General features: G+C 47.7%; 8 protein-coding genes across 8 annotated transcripts; 5 read left to right on the top strand and 3 right to left on the bottom strand.

Moving 5' to 3' along the window:
• The first annotated feature begins 610 nt into the window (after positions 1-610).
• Positions 611-2,778, top strand: FOBCDRAFT_170184 (major facilitator superfamily domain-containing protein). The gene has a single exon (XM_031192079.3). The coding sequence runs from the start codon at positions 652-654 to the stop codon at positions 2,569-2,571; it is 1,920 nt and encodes a 639-aa protein (XP_031030925.2). The 5' UTR covers positions 611-651; the 3' UTR covers positions 2,572-2,778.
• A 260-nt stretch (positions 2,779-3,038) lies between these two features.
• FOBCDRAFT_324043 (ferric reductase like transmembrane component-domain-containing protein) lies at positions 3,039-5,506 on the top strand. Its single transcript, XM_031192078.3, has 6 exons — positions 3,039-3,495; positions 3,550-3,860; positions 3,914-4,143; positions 4,191-4,252; positions 4,301-4,422; positions 4,476-5,506. The coding sequence occupies exons 1-6, from the start codon at positions 3,058-3,060 to the stop codon at positions 5,455-5,457; spliced, it is 2,145 nt and encodes a 714-aa protein (XP_031030924.2). The 5' UTR covers positions 3,039-3,057; the 3' UTR covers positions 5,458-5,506.
• A 3,365-nt stretch (positions 5,507-8,871) lies between these two features.
• Positions 8,872-9,879, bottom strand: FOBCDRAFT_148025 (tomatinase; the record flags this gene model as incomplete). Its single annotated transcript, XM_031192077.2, has 1 exon — positions 8,872-9,879. The coding sequence occupies one exon, from the start codon at positions 9,877-9,879 to the stop codon at positions 8,872-8,874; it is 1,008 nt and encodes a 335-aa protein (XP_031030923.2).
• A 1,171-nt stretch (positions 9,880-11,050) lies between these two features.
• FOBCDRAFT_191701 (uncharacterized protein) lies at positions 11,051-13,700 on the top strand (the record flags this gene model as incomplete). Its single annotated transcript, XM_059608712.1, has 6 exons — positions 11,051-11,778; positions 11,832-11,989; positions 12,044-12,407; positions 12,465-12,815; positions 12,879-13,049; positions 13,152-13,700. The coding sequence occupies 6 exons, from the start codon at positions 11,051-11,053 to the stop codon at positions 13,696-13,698; spliced, it is 2,319 nt and encodes a 772-aa protein (XP_059466115.1).
• Positions 13,696-15,672, bottom strand: FOBCDRAFT_253855 (general substrate transporter; the record flags this gene model as incomplete). The annotated part of the gene is made up of 7 exons (XM_059611068.1): positions 13,696-14,092; positions 14,147-14,363; positions 14,421-14,517; positions 14,570-15,206; positions 15,271-15,442; positions 15,494-15,592; positions 15,649-15,672. 7 exons carry the CDS (start codon positions 15,670-15,672, stop codon positions 13,866-13,868), a joined length of 1,473 nt encoding a protein of 490 aa, XP_059466114.1. The 3' UTR covers positions 13,696-13,865.
• Positions 15,673-16,398: 726 nt separating this feature from the next.
• On the top strand, positions 16,399-17,729 carry FOBCDRAFT_253854 (NAD dependent epimerase/dehydratase; the record flags this gene model as incomplete). The annotated part of the gene is made up of 3 exons (XM_031192073.3): positions 16,399-16,421; positions 16,486-16,726; positions 16,780-17,729. 3 exons carry the CDS (start codon positions 16,399-16,401, stop codon positions 17,536-17,538), a joined length of 1,023 nt encoding a protein of 340 aa, XP_031030919.3. The 3' UTR covers positions 17,539-17,729.
• A 743-nt stretch (positions 17,730-18,472) lies between these two features.
• FOBCDRAFT_244861 (uncharacterized protein) lies at positions 18,473-20,269 on the top strand (the record flags this gene model as incomplete). The annotated part of the gene is made up of 4 exons (XM_059610641.1): positions 18,473-18,525; positions 18,577-18,666; positions 18,721-19,572; positions 19,621-20,269. 4 exons carry the CDS (start codon positions 18,473-18,475, stop codon positions 20,267-20,269), a joined length of 1,644 nt encoding a protein of 547 aa, XP_059468033.1.
• A 361-nt stretch (positions 20,270-20,630) lies between these two features.
• Positions 20,631-22,229, bottom strand: FOBCDRAFT_285978 (enolase C-terminal domain-like protein; the record flags this gene model as incomplete). The annotated part of the gene is made up of 5 exons (XM_059611678.1): positions 20,631-20,963; positions 21,026-21,213; positions 21,268-21,337; positions 21,386-21,991; positions 22,044-22,229. The coding sequence occupies 5 exons, from the start codon at positions 22,227-22,229 to the stop codon at positions 20,631-20,633; spliced, it is 1,383 nt and encodes a 460-aa protein (XP_059466113.1).
• Between the last annotated feature and the right edge of the window lie 1,424 nt (positions 22,230-23,653).

Genomic DNA, 23,653 nt, shown 5'->3' with positions numbered 1-23,653 from the left:
TGTGTCGGCGAGTTCCCTCTTCTTGGAATCTTGATCCATGGTTACAACTGCATCAGAGACATGCTAGTCACTGCATGGAACCAGGGATATTCTACTGTTTGTATAAATGTGTGATACACTGTGCTCCTGGCTCGACAGGGAAGAGATCTGCATCCCGTCCCACACTACGGCCGATCCCTACTGCACGCGACCATCTGATTAGATGGGCGACCAGTTGATAATCTTGGCTACCAACCAACGCAAGTGGATATGAACAAGATCTGATAATTTTTCTTCGACAAGCCAGACAAACAAAAAAAGACTCACCGATTTCTGGTCCTCCCACGCCTTGGCTAAACCCCACTCACGCCGGAGTATCAGCACTACTGTCGTCCGTTGTACGCGAGCCGAGGACCGGCGAGCGAGGGGTCCTGTAATCAGTACCTTGCACACTGTCTGTTGGTTCTGTGTTTTCCTCTCTGCGAAATGGGGGCGACCAAACAGCTTTTGGAAGCTGTCGTAAAAAAGTCAGGCCAGGCGGCACTACCGCTGCACATTGAAGACTTTTCCCTTTCTTCTTCTCCCGTTTATTCGCTTCCTTTTCCCTTCTTTTAATGCTACGTTGATCTACCGTCTTGGAGCGATCTACAGCTCATTTTCGTCCCTCCCAAAATGTCAGCGCCTAAGCACCCCGAGGGCAGCACTGAGTCCCCCGCCCAAAACACATCGCAAATGTTCGAACTCAACGAGAAAAAAGACTACGACGCGTCCAACTCGCCCGTCTCCGACGATGATGCCCACAAGGAAATCGGTGTAGGAAGGGTCGAGGCCTTCAACAAGGTCCTCTACCAGTCTGGCAAGAAGGGCAAGATCCTGCTCTGGCTTCTTGGTATCTCCATTGGTCTTACCATGTTCGCCTACGCTCTTGACATGGGTATCACGACTACAATCTTTGGAACGCTTGCGGCTTCGACTTTTGGTGTTCATAGTCAGCTCGGTACTGTCAATACGGCTGGTCAGATCATTCGTGCTATTAGCAAGCCTTTCATTGGAAAGCTTGCTGATATTACTTCTCGGCCTACCACTTACGTCGTGGTGCTTGCTTTCTATGCTGTCGGCTTTGCTGTCGCTGCTAGCGCCTCGGGCTTCACTGCCTACACTGTTGGTATCTGCTTCACCTCAGTCGGCAAGTCTGGTCTTGATCTTCTCAGCGACATCATCGTCGCTGACTTGACTCCTCTCGAATGGCGAGGCTTCTTCAGTGCTTGCCTTTCTCTACCCTTCATCGTCACTGTGCCTGTTAACGGCTTCATTGCTGATGGCTTCTATGAAGATTGGCGATGGGGTCTCGGCATGTTCGCCATCCTCGTTCCCGCCCTTCTCGTCCCTGCCATTCTGACCCTCTATACCATGCAGCGACGTGGTGAAAAGGCCGGAATGGTCACTATGGCCGATTCCAAGGACGTTCGAATGGGTCGCACTGAGGCCACGCCCAAGAACCTGACCTATTGGGCCAAGCTCGCGTACCGTGGTCTAATTGACATCGACATTGTTGGTCTTATTCTGCTTGGCTTTGCTTTCTCTTTGATCCTTCTGCCTATCACCTTGGCCAAGAGCGCAAAGGGCGGATGGAACAACCCAAGCATGATCGCCATGATCGTCGTTGGCTTTGTTGTTCTCATCTTGTTTGGTCTGTATGAGATGTATCTCGCCCCCAAGCCCATGATGACCAAGCGCATTGTCAAGAACCGTGCCTTTGTTGCTGGTGTCATTATTCACATCTTCAACCAGATGGCCTCTTCTGTTCGCAACACCTACTTCTCGTCTTACATCCTTATCATCAAGGAGTGGACTACATACCAATGGACCATCTTCCTTGGTATCACTACCATGGGTCTCTGCTTGGTCGGCCCTGTCGTTGGATTGATCCATCGTGTCTCCCATCGCTACAAGGGTCTCATGATCTTTGGTGCTGCTGCCAGGATTCTTGGCTATGGTCTTCTCATCAGCCCCAACGGAATGATGACCCAGGACACTGCTCGTCTCGTCGCTGCTCAGCTCATCTTCTGCCTTTCTTCCCTCAACGTCGTTGGTGCTCGAGTTGGTGTCCAGGCCTCTGTTCCCCACGATGATGTTGCTTCTCTCATCTCCATCATCACCTTGTGGTCTACTCTTGGATCCAGTATCGGTAGTGCTGTTGCGACGAGCATCTGGACTGAGGAGATGGTGGCTCAAATGCATGTCGAGATGCCCGATGTTGACGACACCACCATCGCCACCATCTACGGTAACATCAAGACTCTCAAGACGTATGACTTCTTTGACCCCATCCGTCAGGGCTCTATCCGCGCCTACGCCATCGTCAACGGACACATCACCATCGCTTCCATCTGCTTGTCCTGCATTCCTCTCATCGCTTCTCTCTTCATGCCCAACTTCTACCTTGGCAAGCAGCAGAACGCTGTCAACAACAAGGGTCTTGATGGTGAGGTTGTCGATGTTCCAGACCAGAATGGACCGAGAGACGCAAACACGACTCAGCAAGAGCCTGCAACATTTATGCAGAAGCTGGCTGCTCTGTACCGAAAGTAAATACTGCCAATCTTTAAATGTGAGGTCTTTATGCGAGACCAGAAGGGAACTCTCTGGGTCATGGGATGAGGCTGCCAACGGGGCGTTCTCGGTCGCTAGTATCTGACGCTCGCTTACCAGAATATTACACAGAATTATAGCTACAACTGCCTTAATACTATCACTACAGCCCACACTCAGTGGGTTTATAGTCAAGTTCAACCATTCGTGTGTATCCTCAATTTAATGTGACTAAATTTATAAAAACTGTAATTTCTGTGGCGCCAGAATTGTAGTATGCATCGCGTTCATGAAGTCAACACGCGCCGAGCTTTACTGCCAAGAGTTGATCAGCTGTTTTTCGTACACTAAGCCCAAGACTGTCGGAATAACTGATAAACCCGTGATGCCGACCCACTGAGGTGATTATCTGATCATCTGATAACGATTTGGTCACCGTGACTATCATGATCTCTAAAACCTCCAAACTTCACATCAGGGCCCAATATGCGGTATTGGAGGAACAACGCGGCATTCATTCTTGCTGCCAGCTTCCTCGGCCTCGGCGAGGTTCTGGCTACCTCAGATCATTGCGGGAAAGCTTGCCGACAAACATTTCGAACTCTCCGATTTGCCGATGCCCCTCCAGGCGTCTTCTTCACAGTACAGGAATGCACAAGCCTCATTTACCAGAAGTCGCTTCATCTTTGCTGGGAAATACATTGCGCAGAGGATATTTGGCAGGCAGAGTCTGCCTCAATGAACCTGACATGTCACGATATCAGTGGTTCTTATCTTCCGCCACATAATATCATTAATAACCTCACAGATCATGACATCCAAGCCATCACAAGATTCAACGCCACAAGTCCTGATCGTTCTCAAGTTTATGGAGTTTTAATGCTTCCATCACAGCCCTACTATGAACTTTGGGTCAGAACGCTAGTGAGTATACCAATCCAAATCGGATGTTGTTTTTAATTAAACGGGTTCCAATAGGAGGCGCATGATTACATATGGGACTACCACAACTACTACGGCTGGGCTATGGGGATATTCTGGGGCTTGGTCATCGGAGTGGGCATCATGAATCGGGCTTTAGGCCAATTCTTCTCCATTCAAGGTCGAAACAGATCGTGGGTCAGCCGCAATATACTTCTACCTGCAACCCTTGGCAGACGCTGCGTACAGGACTATGGGGGCTGGGGTACCTTGCCTCCGCGGATGCAGACACTGACTCTCATTCTTTTCGTGCTCGTCAACATAGCATGCAGTATACATGGATACGAGATATTTGAAGGCTATGGCTAGTGAGTTTCGCAGCTGTTAAATTTACAAGACATGCTGACATCCGAGTTCCCAGCTACCCTTCTGTTTGGACGCAAGTGCTGCGACACGTGTCTGATAGAACAGGAATTCTCTCCTTTGCCAACTTCCCGCTGATATGGCTGTTTGGGATGCGGAATAACATCGTCATCTGGTTGACAGGCTGGGACTTCAAGACTTACAACAACTTCCATCGATGGGTTGGCCGGATTGCGACTTTACAGGCCGTGATTCATTCAATTGGATATACTGTTATAATTCTACAACGTGAGATCTTGGTTCAGCTTCATAGCTATATTTGCTGACTTTTGTAGGTGGTGGTTGGAGGTACTTCTGTCAAATATGGACGTTCACCTTTTGGTGGACTGGAGAGCTGGTGAGTAGTTTGAGTCCACGACGCAGCTGATAAATAACCATTATATAGGCCACGATATTCATCTGCCTGCTTGTGGGCTTATCGGTGTTTTGGGTAAGACGTAAGAATTATGAGTTCTTCCTCATTGCACATATCGTCTTATCATTTTGGATCCTCGTTACCATGCTCGGGTACGTCAAATAATGTGGGCCCAAGCGAGACAGTATACTAACGAAATACGCAGACATGTGTCAATATTTAGTGGTGCTTACGACCCTCTTGTGTGGGTTCCAGCACTGATCTGGCTACTCGATCGAATCATTCGCGGATTACGAATCATGGCCTTTAACCCAAAGTTCTGGGAGACGAAGGCCCTGATTACCTACAACGAAGATGCACATATGATCCGCGTTTCTGTTCCAACTTCTTCAAGTCTCTACAACATTGAACCAGGGACATTTTACTATCTCATGGTACTTAATAAGTGGAACTTTTGGGAGAGTCATCCTTTCACGGTAGCAACAATATCTCGATCTAGTCGATGCGCTACAGATAACTTGGACGAGGACGCGCCCCTGCTGAACTATGAACCCTCCTCTCGTGAACTGAGACCTACATTCGAAAAGTCCCACCAAGAAATGACCTTCTTGATCCGACCATATGATAGCTTCACTTCACGACTAAAGGAGTATGCCGAAGAAGAGCGCCCAAAGCCAGCTGTAGTACGCATAGCTCTTGACGGTCCGTATGGGAAGACTCTGCCTCTCGATCGCTTTGCAAAAGTTCTCTTCATTGTCGGTGGAAGCGGAATAGCGGTCCCACTGTCGTATCTTGAGAAACTCACGACATCCTCGAACAAGCCGTCAAGGATCGAAGTCCACTGGGCAGTGCGACAGTCAACTTTCGCCGTTGATGTTCTGAATCATGAATTGAGTGATATACTCGGTAATGGCCGGGTGGAGATTAATATCTACATGACTGGCGGCGATGTTGATGACAGAACAGCATGTGATGATACCATCTACAGACTCACGAAGTGGAGGTCCAAACGACTGAACGTCGAACAGATTATTGACAGAGCGTTGGAGGATGGAGACAAAGAGAGTATCGCAGTAGTCACAAGCGGTCCCGCCAAGATGGCTGATGAGAGCAGATGCGTGGTTACGGCAAGGACAGTGCCGTCTTTACCGTGTATTGAGTATTTTGAGGAAAGCTTCCAGTGGTGATAACTGTAATATTTTGAAGCTCTAGGGTAATATGACTTGGCAAACTGAACAATCACGCGAGTATGACCAAGTGCATCAGCAAACGAGTAACCCTGTCACCGTTGCGCGCCGCTATGTAACGTTGTCGCAAACGCTCAGATGAGATAATCAGGAACAAAAGTTTCTGCGTTCCAACATCACACGTGGCCGTACCACACTCTTGGTAGACTACCGAGAACCCTATTGACTACTGATGAGGCTCAAACCATTGGGACTTATATGCCGAACTCGCAGCTTCAAATTGATCAACCCCAGTACGTCGGGACACTTCGGACAAAAGGATTTCATCCGCTACAGTAGCAACCGCTATGGGCCCCAGTGACTCTCTCTGACGCTGTCATAGGGGCGTGTTGCATCAACAGCGGATACGGACAAAATCACCGAAATGCATGAGCCGGCTTGGGAGGTGGGGGTTAGCAAAGTGGCGCTTTTATGTAATTATGCTTAATTTTCACAGTGTTTCTTGGCCTCTGCATACAGTGAGTTGTTTTACTGTTGAGCTTGTCTCGGGGCTGTGCTAGAACGAGAAAAGATCAACAGCGTGATCAGCTGTAAGCACTACCAGGGTAAAATTCTATCTTATCAGATGCCCGCAACAAGCTTTTCACGCTCGGAGATGGACCGGCAGTCGGAGGTGATCAACACTTTAGAAAGCCGTTGATGTCACTGTTGATGGCAGATTGATTGATAAAGATTAGATGAGATGAGGCAGCCAAGTTCCAAGCTGCTATGGTGCTTTTGTGGGGTAAACGCTTTGAACAGGTTTTTGCAGATTGAACTTTGCATGACAAGCCCATTGTACATAGCTGCTGCAAGGTTTCTGATCTTGTGGTGACTAAGCTCTGGGCGATAGGTCCAGAGAGAGTTATACTTTTGCCTCTGTCAGTATTAAGATTTTGTCAAGCTCAAAGAACTTTTTATACTGTCCTTGCTGTATGAGCTAGATATGTTGTTTGCAGTTGAGACGTTACTAGACATTATACCACAATGTTTGACCAATTGCTGCAGGATAAATGCTGATGCGAGAAGGTATTGCGAGGACACGTATTAGAGAAACCAATCTTGTCTTTTACCCTAAAAACAATTTGAAATGCCCCAATTTGTCCCCGGGCGCATTGAACAGCCTTCTCATCTGGTACATAACTTTGCTCTGCACTATAGGGTTTCTATGTGAAAGCCAGGTAACACTTTTCAGGGAGGCTCATCTATCTCATTAAAATTCAAAATAATTTACCTAAGATGCATTCAACTCACCTTTTCATTCCTTTCATTCTATGCGTCTTGTTTACCTTTACATTCATTACCCCAGCCATCTATCAAAGTCTGTCTTGCATTGCAGATCGCGAAACGAAGCTCACTCTGATTCCATATTATGAGTCGCACCCTGAGCCACCGCCATTATGGACTTCCTTACTCAACTTCCATTTGATCATCGTGTAGAGCTCCTATTACAGATTGAAATGGGAACAAACATGCTTCCTCTCATGAAGACATCTCCACCTATGATCCCGGCGTAATGCGGCATCCGTTGTCGTTTCTACAAGGCGCTCTTCAACAAATACATGATGCAGGATGCATTGGCCATCGTCTCCTTCCCATCCAGAATTGTTCCGTGGACAGAAGATTCCATCCGATTGGCTCTGATTAACAATTGGAGAGAGAGAGACAATTCGCAGACCATTTTAAAAATCACGACTATGTTACTATAAACTCGCTCGATAAACTCTACTCTCACTTTTAGACTTTCATCGAAGATTATATCACAAAAGCAACCTAAGAATTCCCTTGACGTGCTTACTTGGGCCTACCAGATCTGCCCACAACACAGGGTCAGCTCCTTTTTCACGGGAGGCCCATCAGCATCGAACTTCTCAAACTCGACAAGCTCAGCCACTATGAAGTAGGGCGCTTGTTGAGCTTTTTGAGACATGAAGCTACTTGCAAATTCCACCGACAACATCGAGGATTTTACAACGTGCGCGACTTTGACAAGTTGGTTTCATCTGTCTACGAAGAGCCACACGACTGGGAGCTCGAGGGTCTGCGAGCGGTCTACGACTATCTGTGAGGTCTTTATGGAGCGGTTTGCGCTCAGTCCCTTGGCTCCTGGTTACCCGACCCTCCCAGTATACTGTCCAACGATTCAGAAGAAAATGCAGATAATCAGCTACTGTTCCCTGATGACAGTTTCTTCAGTGGAGATCATTATCAAGGGGGTCTCCTGGGTATCACTGATCCTGAGCTTAAAAAGCTTATTATCTTAATAAGATATTGGTTTCAGAGATTAGAAACCACTGTTAATTTGGATATTGACGAGTTTGCAAACTTAGGATTCGATCCTATTACCAGATTTCTTATACTATCGAAAGAAAACAAGGGCCAGCCACTGGCTATGATTGATTGGCTGGTCAGAAAATGTCAACCCATCGTTACAAGGTTCTCAAAATCAGATTACCATCGTCATCTCACGAACTTCGGTGGCTTGACGGACCCAGTACCCCAACATATGAGCCAATCTTCGAATTTGTATCAAGCGCTACGGTGAAAAGTTCCCAGTTGGGAGAATGGTCAAGGAGATTCGCTGAAAAACTAATACATTGCCCTACAAGCGGCTATCTACAGGCAGCGAGGGTGGGTGTTCTTCGACGATGCAAAACATCACCAACTCCAAAAGCGCTTCTCTACACTTCCCATCGTTTCAGCAGCTGTGGGATCAAGGGAGTGGTATATCACTCACGAATCATCACATGTCATGTGACGTTCGGCGACGCATCAAGCGCCATGACATCGGTAGAGGGCCGCACATGTTAGCAGATGAATGGGTTATCCACGAGCCAGTCAGTGAGCCAAATATGGATCAAACTCTGGAAGCAACTTATGTGGTTATCGATGATGTAAATTACTTTCCTTCATTCCATTTACGTTCAAGAATGTAGGACATTTACATACTTCAGAGTTTATTACTACCCTCGTTTCACTCTGGCTAAGTCCACTTATCTCAATACTTAACAGAATGCCTTTGCCACATAAGTGTTTCTTCGGCATAAGCTGTCTGTTAGCTATTATAGAGGTACTTAAAGGGCTTGGGGTTATTGCCAGTAGACTCGAATAAGAAGTTCCATTATAGGTTTAATTCGGCCACCCACGTTGTTGCCAAGAAATTGTTAATATTACTACTTTAACTGCCATCAAGGTGTCTTACAGTGTTGTTATATGTTTATAACTGGTGAGCCATCCTTTATCCTCCCCAGCTACTAAGCTTGACCTAAACAACAGACCTATCGAAAGTTATTTACAATCTTCTTGCAACAGCCTCATCTCGCATGAGTGAGACTCTTGAGTCCTTGGCAACCTGAACCCCCATCGCCGATTTACTCATAACCTCTCATTAAAGTCAGTGAGGACACTATGGGTCGAGTAGAAAGCACTCTTGGGGTAATAGGTCTCGTTGAACATCAACGGCTTGGCTCCCGGGAGCCACGTGTACAAGTGCTTGTCTGTAAAGCCCCAGAAACTTATATCAGTGATGCCTGCGTCTAGAGCTTCCTTGACGGTGTCGCCATATATCTCAGCTTGTTGGGTTACGTTATACGTATGAACATCCATTTCAGCAATGGTGACCTGGAGCCCAATTGCTCTGTAAGATTCAACCATTTCTCGAATGACACCAGGTACCAAGGGCTCGAGGGTGATATGCATCTGCAGAGCGATCCCATCGATAGGGACGCCTTTGTGTACGAGTGCAGAAACCATGTCGTAAAGTTCTTGACGCTTCTTTGGTTGCACCTCGACGAGATTCTCATTGAGAAACAGCTTGGCGTCTGGGTCTGCTGCTCGGGCTATGCGAAAGGCGTCCTCAACCCAACCGGGACCCAGGGTGTCGTAAAAGTGGTTCGGTGCCAAACCGCTGCCGTTGGTCTTGAGGGCCTCGGAGACAACGTCCCATCGATCCATCTTACCGCGGTACCGATGCATAATGGCCTCAAAGTGATTGGTGATTTCAGCACGGAGGGCTTCAGGAGAAGTTATGTTGAGGAGGTAATCCGGGTTACAGCATGGCGAAAGAAGGCCATGGCCCTTGACTTTCATATTATTGGCATCGGCGAATTTGACAAGACGGTCGAGCTTGTGCCAATCATATTGGCATTTGGCAGGATGGACAAAGGTCCATTTCAGTTCATTCTCAGGAGAGAGACTGTTGAACTGCTTGGAAAGGACGGCACGAAACTGAGAGTCGTTGAGATAGGATGGATTGATAGCCCCAGACCCCAAGAGCAGGTTATTCTTTATGGCCTCTTCTCTCAGCGAGGTAGTGCCGGTGCTGGGAATGCTGGTTGCTTCAGCAAAGGCGACGAACGTTGCGATGATGGTCGTGAGTCTCATGTTTCTTTTGAGTGCGTGAAGGTCTTCGGGGTTATGCGTGCTGTTATGCGGCTTCAACTTTATCACGTCCATACATCTTTAGGTATTTATAAGTTAGAGGTAGTTGTGTTTTTGCCTCGGTTTCAATCTTGCCCTCCTGAAAGATGACGCGTCAATTTTGGAGAACGAGGCAGTCTACGACACGGGAGTTGAAGAACGAGATCGAAATTGGTCATTTTGGCAAGCATAGCGGCGGCGGAAAGACAACTCTCGGTGAGCCGTAACCCGTAGATGGCGAAGTTAGTGGATAGCATGTACGCGGCAGAATTGTCTGATGTCGGGCAAATATCAGTCAGCATCTTCATGCAAGCATGCGATCGTGCTAGATCCGGCCGTGCTACCACCGGGTTCATTCACTGGCCCCGACCGCTAGTTTCCGATTAGTGGACTGTAGCTAAGTAGGTCTAGTATGGAATGGGAAAGGGGCGGTTCAATGAACGAGGGAGAAGCAGAACGAGGAACGAAGTTGAACGAGGCTAAACGAAACCTAAATGGGAAATACGAACCAATCATATTGACCACAAAAATATTAACTTCACTACCGATGGTATCTGTGGATCTAGGCCATCACGCTCGTCATACATTGTAATTTTCCTCCGATAGCTCCTATTGTAACTTGGTGGCTGAGACGATCCTAATTATGGTTTGAGTCATAAACGAGATGCTATGCGGGTCACAAGCAGCACACAACGCCTCTTATTGCATTATTGGTGTTAGCTGCGCCATGCACCACGTCATCCCGATGAAAAGAAAAAGAAAACAGACAGAATTGGTTTATATAATCTGTCTTGGCGTCTCTCCGTCTACAATAAGCTTTCTGTTAATCTTTTTACTATCATCTTGGCTATCGCTTCCATGCTTGCCCTTTGAGCAAGATACTGCACATCGACTACAATGGCCGACAATAAACGGAAAACCATTCGCTATGAGCTCGCTGGGGATGATTCTCCATCACTCACTCCAGCCACCCCATCACCAGCTTATCAGAGCCTAAGAAATACAAGGAGTACCGGGGATCTTTCACACGCTGCAGAACTGCCCGGAGACTTCTCGTCAGAAAGCTCATCGCCGTATACATTCGCCAACTTTTTCGAGAATGATGTCAAAATTCAAGGTAATCTCTCCATATAGTATGCCAATTAATCTGCTAATAGTGATCATAGACGACGCTCGTGTCGAGATTGATTGTAATTCCAAGTTCGTCCGCACCCTAAGCCGCCTCTACCAAACTTCACCCGAGAAGTATGCGCAACCCGACACTCCGACTCCAGAATATACGGAATTCGAATCAAGAAGCAAGACATGGGCCACAAAGCTCAATATTGTTATTCAAGTTGTTGGCAGTCGAGGTGATGTACAGCCATTCATCGCGCTGGGAAACGAGCTTCAGCGACATGGGCACCGTGTTCGTTTGGCAACACACAATACCTTTGAAAGCTTTGTTCGAGAATCAGGACTAGAGTTCTATCCTGTCGGGGGCGACCCAGCTGAGCTGATGGCTTACATGGTGAAGAACCCAGGTCTGATACCTAGTATGCAGAGCTTGGCGGCTGGGGAGATTCAGAAAAAGCGTGATATGGTGCAGTGGATGCTTGAGGAATTCTGGCACTCATGTTTGCAACCAGACCCATTGACTGGTTTACCTTTTGTGGCCGATGCTATAATTGCTAATCCCCCTAGCTTCGCGCACATACACTGTGCCCAGGCACTAGGCATTCCCGTGCATCTCATGTTCACTATGCCGTGGAGCAATACGAGAGCTTTCCCTCATCCGCTTGCTAATTTGAAAAACGTCGGAAGCGATCCTCAACTTGGAAATTACATCTCTTACACCGTGGTGGAGTGGATGACGTGGCAAGGGTAAGCTTATCCGTCGCCTGGAATACCCTTCTGCTGACGAAGTTCATGGTCAGGCTAGGTGACATTATCAACAAGTGGAGAAAGTCGATAGACCTAGAGGAGGTGGCTATGTTTGACGCTCCTATGCTAACAAAGACGTTGAAAATCCCCTTCACGTACTGCTGGTCACCAGCCTTGGTCCCGAAACCTGTAGACTGGGAACCGTATATAGGTAGGTTTGAGTTGCAGGATATGCCTTGCTGCCGATTAACCAACATTCTTATAGATGTCTGCGGCTTCTTCTTTCGCGATCCTCCTCAGTACTACCCACCAACAGACCTTGCCCAATTCCTCCAAGATGGTCCGCCTCCGGTATACATCGGATTCGGCAGTATTGTCCTAGATAATCCTGAGAAGGTCATCGGTGTTATACTAGATTCAGTCGAGGCCACTGGCGCTCGTGCTATCATCTCTAAAGGCTGGTCTGATCTGGTTGGCTCTGACCAAGAAAACGTATACTGGATAGGGGACTGTCCCCACGAATGGCTCTTTCAACACGTCGCAGCGGTCATTCATCATGGGGGTGCCGGAACAACGGCTTGTGGATTGAGAAATGGAAAGCCAACAACTATAGTTCCTTTCTTTGGCGAGTAAGTCGATGAGATTTCGATCTAAGATGTCTTGTTTACTAATTTTCCATTTTATAGCCAGCCTTTCTGGGGACAGATGGTGGCCAACGCTGGTGCAGGACCGGCTCCGATACCTCATAGAGAGCTCACGGTTGACAACCTCGCTGCAGCCATTCGTTACTGTCTATCCCCACAGGCCGCATCCGCAGCCGCGATAATAGCCGACAAAATGTCATCAGAGGTCGGGGTTCGTGCTGCTGTACAGTCATTTCATAAAGGCCTCCCTCTGGAGCGAATTCGATGCGATGTAATCCCAAGTGAGCCTGCCGTATGGTCATATTCCAAGTCGAAGAACCCGATCAAGCTGTCGAAGATGGCTGCAGAGATTTTAATATCCACCAATTCAATCGATAGTAAACACCTGAAGCCGTAAGTACCTAGCCTTGCTTACGTGATTGATCATTGGCATAGCCGCTGACTTACTCTTTATAGGTACCAGAGCAACCCCATCCAGACCGAAACAACCAGGTGGGATCCTGTTTCAGGAGGCGCGTCTGCTGTTATGGCAACGGCAACCGGAATGGCTGGCAACATCACGGGTATCTTTACAAAGCCGATCGAGGAATACCGAGACGACCAGAAGCGGCGCGCTGGGGAGCTGAAGTATACCCAGGGACGAGGTTCCCCATCCCTACAGGAAAGGTCTAGCGACAAGGATCACCTCAGCGTAGAGCGCCTCTCGAACGACTCCGTACGACCTAGGAGTGCGCACTCTGGACATCTCGCCGGTCGCATGGCTGGAGCTTCAGCTAAAAGCGCTGGTAAAATTGGCCAAACAGCCACGAAAGGCATGCTAGTGGATATTCCACTTGCCATAACAGAGGGATTAAAATCGGTACCACAACTCTATGGCGGCAATGTACGCAATCATGGGCCAGTGACAGATGCCAAGAGTGGCATGGTAGTGGCGGGCAAGACATTTGCGTGGGGCTTCATCGATGGTCTAAGCGACGTTGTGGTACAACCATATAAAGGTGCGAAGAAGGAGGGTGCACTGGGTGCTGCTAAAGGGCTTGGAAAGGGGGCGATGAATCTGGTGACTAAGAGTGGTGCTGGAATGTTTGGATTGTTTGCATATCCCAGTGCAGGAATCAGCAAGAGTCTGCGAACAGCTACACACAGCTCGACACGTAGGAAGATTGCCGAGGAGCGGCGTGCAGAAGGTATTTGGATGGTGAAGAGTGGGACTGGAGTACAGGTGGACTGTAGTAAAGTGTTGGAGGACTTTGAGCGTTTGAAACGAGATACATAGACTGGAATTCCGTAAATTCAAGGTCAGACTACTTGCCAACCTGCTGAGGCCCAGGACGCCCGTGTGTGGTGCAAGTACATCCGTGCGTTAAGCGCCAGCTCTCGGCCAGAACGAACTACAAATTACTCTGAGTATAGTTCATCTCGAGCAACGGACAGTAAAGCTAACTAGTCCACATGAGTTACATGAGCCACCTCTGCCTTCTCGACTCGCTTTTGCTCAAGAGTAATTAATGTCTGAGGACGCTCTCTCTGCGTAAGTTCTGGAACGCGGCAGACAATCAGGCCTGGATTCTGTATAAAGATCTGGTCCATGTCCTCCAGGGTGCGACGAGCGGTTTCGGGATACAGGAAGTACACGATCGGGAAGTAGGAGTAGCAAAAGCCAGCAAATACTATCTTTGATAAGCGTCTTGTTCGTGTAACGATGTAATTGTCAGATCACCTACGGAGAAAGAAGCCCCAATTGAGATTGTCAACGCCCGTCTTGGTGAATTGAGTAACGATGAAGCCACCCATCCAGTTAGTTGCTGTGGCAGCTGCAGCTCCCCGTGTGCGCCAACCGAGTGAGTTGACTTCCGAGTTGAACACCCAGGGTACTTTGGCAAAGCTGGTACCGTAACAGAAGTAGTAAATAAAGAAGAAGGCTGTGGTGACTTCGCCGAGCTAGGAAAGACGTTAGCTGTTGATTCTCGGTATGGGTGTCTCTGTTCCATCACATACTCTCTCCTTCATACCCGGATTATGCTTGGCTCCCAGGAGAGTCATAGACACAATCATGTAGCAAGAGCCCATTGTCGCTGCTCCGTACAGCATCATCCTATCGGCGTCAGTATATTACGAGGACATTCGTGGGCTAGGTAAGTACGTACTTTCGGCGACCAAAGCGGTCAATGATGAACAAACAGCAAATTGCGGCGAACAGGTAGATAGTGCTATTGACACCAGTAAGAAGGCGACTTCGGCGCGCACTGTAGCCAAGAACCTGCTGTAACATGGTGGGGAGGTAGTATCCGAGCGCATTGACCCCTGAGAACTGCTGCATGAACTGTGTACCGCACGATAGTAGGATCCTGCGAAGGTTTTGAGTCTTGTCGCGGCATCTGAGCATATCAATCGTCGATACGGTCTCATTACGCTCCTGTTGAATTGTAGCTTGGATTGACCTGAACTCAGTCACGACATCTAGGTCCTCGGTGGTCGCGTTTCTGCCAGCAAGACGTGCTATCACAACAAGGGCCTCGTCGTGTCGGTCCTTGAGCATCAGCCATCTCGGCGAGTCGGGAACAAACAGTAGCGCGACGGCGATGACGCAGGGAAACAGCAGCTGGAAGCCGAGGGGAAAACGCCACTGGATGGGACCGCTCCGAACACCAAGAGCGTAGTTCATCCAATTGGCGAGGCAAAAAGCGGCGGTATTGCATAGGGACTGTACGACAACGAGTTTACCTCGAACGCGAGGCTTGGAGCATTCGGCCTGATAGACGGGACAGGTAGACGAGGTTATGCCTGCGAGCCAAGACGTTAGATTGTAATTCGACTTGCGTGCGGAAGATGAACGTTGGAGACGTACCCATTCCGAATCCGTTGATGACACGACCGACTATCATTTGAGGAAGATGCCATGATACGATCTGCAGCACAGCGCCGATGAGGTTGCTCAGGAGACCAACCCAGATGGTCTTCTTGCGCCCTAACTTGTCACCGCAAACAAAGGCAAAGATTGCCCCAAAGAAGGCACCCAGCTGTAATGGTATTGAGTATTTGCACTTGGTCAAAGGTAGCTTGTCACTTACTGCAAAGCAGCTGGAAACAATTCCAGAGATACTCGCGACCTTAGTCTCGGGGAACCAGTACTTGAAGTCGGCTGAGATGAGAACTGATGAGAAGACGCCCTTATGGACCGTCGATGAGCGACTTCCTGGACCAGATACGACATGGGCTAGCTTACCTGGTCGTAACCAAACCATGACATGGAAACTATGTAGACGCATCAGCATTGAGCGCATCATAGAGTTACCGAGTCACTGACCAGCATTGACAAGTGTCACACACACCAAAAGTGGCGTGCCACTGAGATTACCCAAAGCCATTGAGTATTAGTCTTGTGAAGAAAAGGCAATGTTGAGAGGATGATAATGAGATCAAACAACGGAGAAAGTGATGAGCTGTTGCCATTTATAATAATCACAGGGACGCCATCCCGATATCAGGCGCCTTTGCTGGTCGCTGGTTGCCAGACGTTCGGGTCTGGGGTCTGGGGTCTGGTCTGGGGAACACCGAGCTAATGGGACGTTGTGCGGGGAAATTGATCAGACAACCCATCGGCTGATACACGCTTCGGCGTAGGCTGCGTTAGAGCAGCGAGGGAGGAATTAAATCCGGGTAGCATTAACCGCTTCGACACGAGCTAGTCCAGCATTAGTATGTGCAAGGATTATTGGCGGCGGGGACAGGCGGCAGAGCGCCATCAACTCTATTATCAGCTAGCTCGCGGGGGTAGACGGCACATTGTCCACCGACAGCCAAGACCCCTCATTGAGAGTTTATGATGCGGTGCAACACAACTGATACGGATAGTGGCCAGCTCCATATGAACACATAGTTAAGATCATGAAGACAAATTATGTAAAGTTCTATACGATAACTTGCAATCTTTTCTCACTTTGTCATTGATGGTCTTGAGCAAATCCTGTCTAAGATGGTTTCTTCGCCTCCCGCAATGTACGTTGAAACATACATTTTCCTCATACTATAATAAAACTACTGACTGATTTTGACTCATTAGACAATACGTCTTGGTGACTGGTGCCACCGGGTTTATTGGTGCGCATGTTGTCGACCAACTTCTGTCGCGTGGTATCAAAGTCCGCGGGGCTACTCGATCATTATCCAAGGGGAAGGCCATGATTGATGTGAGGCCTGAGTTTCGAGAGAAGCTTGATTTCGTTCAGATTGGCGACTTCGAGAACCCGGAAGGATTTGTGGAGGCTATTCAGGACATCGACGCCGTTATTCATGTGGCAAGTGTACGTGCTATGAAAGACTTGGATAATATGACACAGATTCTGACCTCACCTAGCCTTTCACTTATGACACCAAAGACAATGAGAAAGAGTTGATTATACCAGCGATCAATGGTGTTGATTCTATCCTCAAAGCGGCGGCTACTTCGCCGAAAGTAAAGCGCATCGTCATCACGTCTTCCTTTGCATCCGTCCTTGATGCTGGGCGCAAGGCACCACCGTACTTCACTTACACTGGCGATGACTGGAACCCTCTGTCTTACGAAGAGTCGGTCGACCCTGAAACAAGTGCTGTAATAGCATACCGTGGATCCAAAAAGTTTGCAGAACTCAAAGCTTGGGACTTCATCGCTAAAGAGAAGCCCTCCTTCGACCTGGTCACCCTTTGCCCGCCTATGACGTTTGGTCCCATACGGCATCCCGTTACGAACGTCGACGCGCTGAATGAGTCAAACAAGATGCTCTTCAACATAGCCAGCGGCGAAACTCCGCTGCCAGTTGCCAGGGTACCATTCTGGATCGACGTTCGCGACCTTGCCAAAGCTCACGTCGAGGCACTTTTGCGGCCTGAGGCTGGCGGAAAGCGGTATATTCCAGCGTCTCCTGAGAGATTTACATACAGCAAGGCCGCCAGCATCATTGGGTCGCATTTTGCCTGGGCGGCAGATAATGTGTCGAAAGAGGTGCAGGCTCCCGATGAGTCTCATGGCGTGGATGGGAAGACGGCTGGTCGGGAATTAGGTCTTGATTACATACCTTTTACAAGGACTGTTATCGACTTGATCACGCAGGTAAGGGACATGCAAAAGTCATGATTGTTCGAACTGGGAAGTATGGCACTGGATTGTGGAAAGTGGCCGAAGGCAGCAAGTATAATTCCGCCGATGGTTGTCATTGTCTTGCAGGATTTCACCAGGATCTCTTCCCTAATGTTATCCCAACCTTCTTCCAAATCAAAGAAAGAGGCTTCTTAAAATGCGATAATGTAATCTATTTATGAGTTCTATTCATACGTGATGCATTGAAATATGTCTCAATAACTATGAACTTTTCGCATAGCACGCAGAAAATCTTCAACCTAGGCACCATTTCATACAAGGGAACGTTCAGATCGTACAAGGCTCATATGATTGGACGCGGATAGGCGGCAGCGACAGCCCAAGCAGAAGGCGGGTATAGGCGGCATTGGCGAACCGAGTCGCGTCTGTGGCCCCTAGCAGTTTAGTGCATTAGCAAATTGAGGAAATTTAATGTAGGGTATCTTGGCGGGTAAATAATAACGCATGAGGAAAAACAAAATACTTAGTCTAACCCGCTCTTAGTTTCAAATACTTACATTATGCTCAATTTATAGAAGGAGAGAGAAGGTGGCTATTATATGTGCTGTTTTAATAAATGCTTTTCTCAAGGCCTGCGTTGAGCGGGAGACTTGGCGGCGGCACAACTTGGTCGGACGAAATCAAGCTATGGTGTATTCCAGTTTGCAGCAACCACTCACACCTGACATTTTATTATTCCACTATCTCTCAGACAGTAGTCCTATTAGTTTTTGCAATACACTATTATGTTATCTAATATGCATTTCCTATATAAATAAAAAGAGTATTTGCAATAATGAATCTTGCCAAGGCATACATACCCGGTGCATTGTAAATCCGTCCCGTTGGATGCGGGGTGTGACTGTTTTAGTCATACATTATTTACTGTATCATTCTTTTTGTCGACTATGTTCGCTTTCTAGAATTAAACATGAGCTTCAATCGGCAAAGAGTAGCACTGGCATGTACTTATTGCCGCCACCGGTAAGCTGCCTGTCAGGGAAGACAGACGCGCAAGTTGCTGAGCTGCACTAGGAAACGGCGATGTGACGCCACCAAACCAAGATGTAATAATTGCACCAGGTCAGGAGCGGACTGTCATTACGATGATGGCCCCTCGCAAAGGTATAGGCATGCTACGACCTGTCCTCGATGCAGCGTCTAACGATTGCCTAACAGAATCGATACTTCTGGAGGCACAAAGGAAATAATAAGTCGGTTGAAAGACATCAAAGACATACTGGCTGAGCAACAGCAGCATTTAACAGCCTTATCATCCAGGAACCATTCTCAGCCAGCATCTCGCGTCAACTTATCGCAAGGCGCTACGCCAAATGCAATTGATGGATCGCCAATAAGTGCTCCTGCGAATGGGACGCAAGCTATCGACGACGAGCCTCCACAATTCTCCTCTAGTATGAGAGAGCCGTTGGACGTAGCATCTGAACCGATGAATATTCCGGCCGAGCACAAGACGTCTTCAAGTTACCTCCTAGGTCTACCAGCTGTGAAAATGCTAGTAGGTGAATATCCGACAAACCTATTCTTCCTACTAGAGAGCCAGAGTCCTCTGCCACCGGAGCTGTCTCCAGAGCAGTCGCAGAATCCGCTGCCTCCTTTCCAAATAGAACGATCGGTACTTGACCACCTAGTTGCCACCTTCTTCTCGTCAGTACACGTTAGCCATCCAATACTCGATCAGGCAGAGTTTACAGAGATCTACGAACGATTCCTGGACAAGGGAGCAGACTCGAGCACAGAGTCAGCCTTATGTATGACAGTCTTTGCTCTTGGTGCTTCCAGTCTACCAATGGGTTTATGCCATCCGCAAACTTCTCCCAATGGTACGAAATATATGAAATATGCTCTACCAACGCTCATGCTCCGCTCATTATGGTTGTTTTCCTTCGATCTCACATTAGCTCAGGCACTTGTTCTGGCGAGTGTTTATTTTGCATATATTGTCCGTCCGCTTCATAGTTGGCGACTCATATACTTGGCTACCAATCTTTTACAACTAAAGCTTTCAAGGTCAGAGCTTCATACTATCAGATAGTTAATCGCTAATAAGATTACCAGCTTGGATTGCCAAAAGCAAACGCTCAATACAGAAGTCGATATACTGCGGCTATTTTGGTCTTGCTTTATCATCGAATGCGACAGGCTCGCTGAGCTGGAGCTCCCTAGAAGCAGTCTTCAACAATTGACTGATGACGCAAGCCTGCCCCGATGTGGGAATCTGGATGATCTTCACATGACAGCCTATCTGGCCGAGATATCTATCAGACGACTTCTGAACCGCATACACAACTCCCTATACCCAAGAACACCAAATTCTCTCAACACGTCTCTTTCTTCAACCTCACTGATGACACCAGAAGAGTTTTCTATCGACGAGCTAACTTCGATCACCTCTGTCTGTGAAGAACTGCACAGTCAACTCGACTTATGGCACGCAGCAATCCCCGAGCAGTTCCGACCACCACTTAATCTTGAGGAAATAGACAATGACAGGATATCCATATTGAGAATTCGATACTATGCCGCGAAACATATTATATACCGACCTTTTGTTCTCCATGTTACAACGCACACGAGCTCACAGATTTCGAGTGCTATTGTCGAGAAGGCAGGTATTTGTATCGAAAGTTGCAGTTTGTATCTTTACCACACCTCTAAGATTCTTCGCGCTCCAAGTCAGTACACTTGGACGTTTGCATTGTCGTAAGCAACCTCCATCAGGCCGCAGTGTCTCATACTAAATCACCAAGCCAGGTCGCTCGGGGCGGTGATTATACTGACACTGTCATGGCTCAGTTCTGAGCTCCGGCACTTTATTCCTGACATAGAGAGCCTTCAAAGTTTGGCCATTGATAACTTGAGTCAATGGAATGTTTCCAGTATCTCCGATGTTTTGGCAATACTTAAGGAGATAAGGAGGAAGACACGTCTTCGAACAAGAGTCTGAGAGATCTAGGATCTTGATAACGCAGGTTCATCTGATTGTCCGGATTCTATTTCACAGTACTATAAAAGATATCAAGGTGTGAAATATCTTGATTGATGTATAAGAGGAGTCGATTCAAGTGTTATAGCTCGCCACCTGTGGGCTGCGCGATAATCTTCAAACCAATTTGAGATGTCCAGAACTTGCCATCAGGATAAGTATACTTTTGGAGCGCTTCATCAGTGTAGCCTGTAGAGTAACCTGGTGACAATGGCGTGACGTAGTGAGTATTGACAATTTTGGAGGGATGTCGCAAGTTTTCACGGTGGCTGTCGGCATTTTCCAACATTGACTTGCGTCCACTGATAGCAACATAGTCAATCGTGCTGAGATGGGACGTGAGTTCTGTCAAGCCCATTGCGCCATTATGTGGAACGCATGGGATATTGAACTTGAGGGCCATCAGCATGACCGCCTAGAACGAGGATGATTAGCTTGGGACGCGAATCAACAGTAACTATGCTTATGCGGACTTACAAGACATTCGTTAACGCTACCGAGTCTAACAGCATCGATTTGTGCAACGTCAGTTGCTTCAGCCTGCAATAACTGCTTGAAAGTGACTCTGTTTTGTGCTGCTTCGCCTGTGGCAACACCGACGCCATACGGCTTCAGCGCCTTGCGAATCGCTGCGTGCCCCAGCACGTCGTCGGGGTTTGTGGGTTCTGCAGGAGAATCAGGAATGTATGTCCAGTTGGCTGAAGGAAATTCAGGCATACCTTCAATAAAAACAGGCTTGAACTCCACCAAATGCTTCATGTACTCAATAGCCTCGGGTACGCTCCAGACCTATTCCAACGTTAGTGACAGCTATCATAAAGCGGAGTGACCACTTGCCTGATTAGCATCAATCATCATCTGGTAGTCATTATCGTAACCCAAGACGTCTCTCACAGCAGACAATCTTTCTCTATCGGCCTCGATGCTGGTCCCGACTTTGAACTTGAAGACCTTGTATCCCTGGGCCAATGTCTCATGCAACACCTCCTTCATCCTATCGCCAGAGAATGCCATCCATCCCGCGGATGTTGTATAGGCTGGCACGGCAACATTATCGAATGCCTCCTTCAAGCGCTCTTCTTTGCCTTTGGCAGTCTTTTGAAGCATACTGGTGGCCTCTTCTGGTGTGATGACGTCGGTGATATACCTGAAGTCGATGCAGCGGACAATCTCCTCGGGACTCATCTCACACACGATCTGCCATACCGGAAGACCTAATATCTTGCCCCAGAGGTCCCAAACAGCGTTGAGTACGCCAGCAACGGCCAAATGTGTCACGCTCTTCTCAGGACCGATCCATCTGTACTGGGAGTCGGAGACCATATATCGCCAGGTCTTGCCCATGTTGCGAGTCAACTCATGCATTGTCTTTCCAACTACGCGTTTCGCGAAGATGTTCAGAGCCATACAAATGAGTTCACTTCCTCGACCGTTGCTGAAAGCCTGTCTGACCATTAGCAGCAATTCTGAAGGTGTCGACCGCAACCGGACTGACAATCCCTTCACCGATCAAATCACCGTGATTGGTATGCAGTTGAATGTATGGATGCGACCCATTCGTGCCAATATGCATGGCGTCTGAGCCAACTCCGTCTAGACTAGTGGGGAATCTGATGTCGGTAACGGTGAAGCTGGTGATGGTGACATCATCAACTTCTAACGGTGTCTTTGAGGATGGCATTGTAGCGGCGTAGACAGGAGAAGAAACAAGTTCTGGTGTTTCAAGGTTGGAACCTACGATTTGATTTGTACATCATCTTGTAATGATGAGGGGCCTTTTAAGGAGATTTAAAGCCTGTCCCATTAATGGTAACAAAGAATGCGGAAGTCAGATCCGCAAGTTAGAGGATTGCGGGGTTCGATGCGAACCAGCGGGCTTATCTGCCGACTATCCCCGCAGCGTTAACGGCGTGCTGGGCTGCCATCTATTCGCTCCTGGCAATACTGGCCAATGTGGTTAGACAAAAGGACCGGATAAACCTTTATACAGAATGGAATTAATATAGTGAGCTGTTAACATAAGAACTGAGGAGCTAACCAGTCCGCGTATAGTGCTTTGTGGCGCAGTAGGCGTCTTCCGTCAGCGGCTGCTGAGGTCTTTGGGCGCTTATTATAAACCCAGTCATCCGCCTCTCACATCCTTTTAACTTTCATTTCCCCGCATTACAATCTGTTTGACCCTGCCACATTTAAGCAAACATCTCTCAATTACCCTTGCCCAAAATGCTCCCGGTCCTCGAACTAACGGGCTGCGCTGAATTCGAAGAGCTGTTGCAAAACTGCAAAGTTATTATCCTCAAAGCAGAGGCTACCTTATCTGCACTCTACAACAAACGCGCCTCCTTCAAGAAGATATCTGATGAATAAGATCATGGGACTGGGGAATACACCTTGGCGAAATGGACTACCGGTAATATCCTCGAAATTATTTATGTATATTGGGCTTGTAGAAATGAAGGCAGTAATTGCCACCAAGCCTACTGCGACTCAAGTAACGGCGCTGTTTAAGATCAAGAATTGGCAAGATAGTAATATGCATAGTCTTACGGAATTGCAGTCATGTTAAAAGCGTTGTTTTATGCTGGCACTTTTGCTTGATTATATAATTATTATTATTTAGCTGGTTGATATTATATCCTGAGTTTTATCTCCTAATTAAAATACACTATAGACAACACTTCAATGCCTCAGAAGCCCAATAGTACACAGCCGGGCCTCAATGTAAACGACTGGTAGTTACATTCTTATTTCGTTTAGCCACTACCTCCGCATGCAATGTATGTATTGACAGAGACTGGTTCCCCAAGGAAGCGCGACATAGTTGGGGAGAGACCAGCGCTAGACGGAGACGCTTTAGTGGTGTTACTGCTGGACGGGTAAGTATATGTTTAATTAATCAATGGGATGTCAGACAAACCTTGTGACAGAGGAGGATGACCCCTGATTTGGTACTATCGAAACATTTGACGATGAGGTTGGCATGGTTAAATGAAATAGATCACAGTATTTACAAAAACTTTTGTCAGGTTAATCTCTTCCAAATTGCAGAACTTCTCCGGTCGTAAAGACCTCACATGATTTTATATGCCAGCTTGAAGTCTCATA

The sequence above is a fragment of the Fusarium oxysporum genome, chromosome XI, assembly GCF_013085055.1.
Source record: "Fusarium oxysporum Fo47 chromosome XI, complete sequence".
Lineage (NCBI taxonomy): Eukaryota > Fungi > Ascomycota > Sordariomycetes > Hypocreales > Nectriaceae > Fusarium > Fusarium oxysporum.
Note: the sequence above shows the minus strand (reverse complement) of the source record. Positions and strands in the feature narration are given on the sequence as shown.

What these genes read in the sequence shown, in the direction of transcription:
- FOBCDRAFT_170184 (XM_031192079.3), top strand. Translation starts at nt 652, where the DNA reads ATGTCAGCGCCTAAGCACCCCGAGGGCAGCACTGAGTCCCCCGCCCAA.
- FOBCDRAFT_324043 (XM_031192078.3), top strand. Translation starts at nt 3,058, where the DNA reads ATGCGGTATTGGAGGAACAACGCGGCATTCATTCTTGCTGCCAGCTTC. An exon ending in AACTTTGGGTCAGAACGCTA is followed by an intron (nt 3,496 to 3,549) that starts GTGAGTATACCA and finishes GGGTTCCAATAG; the next exon opens with GAGGCGCATGATTACATATG. An exon ending in ATATTTGAAGGCTATGGCTA is followed by an intron (nt 3,861 to 3,913) that starts GTGAGTTTCGCA and finishes CCGAGTTCCCAG; the next exon opens with CTACCCTTCTGTTTGGACGC.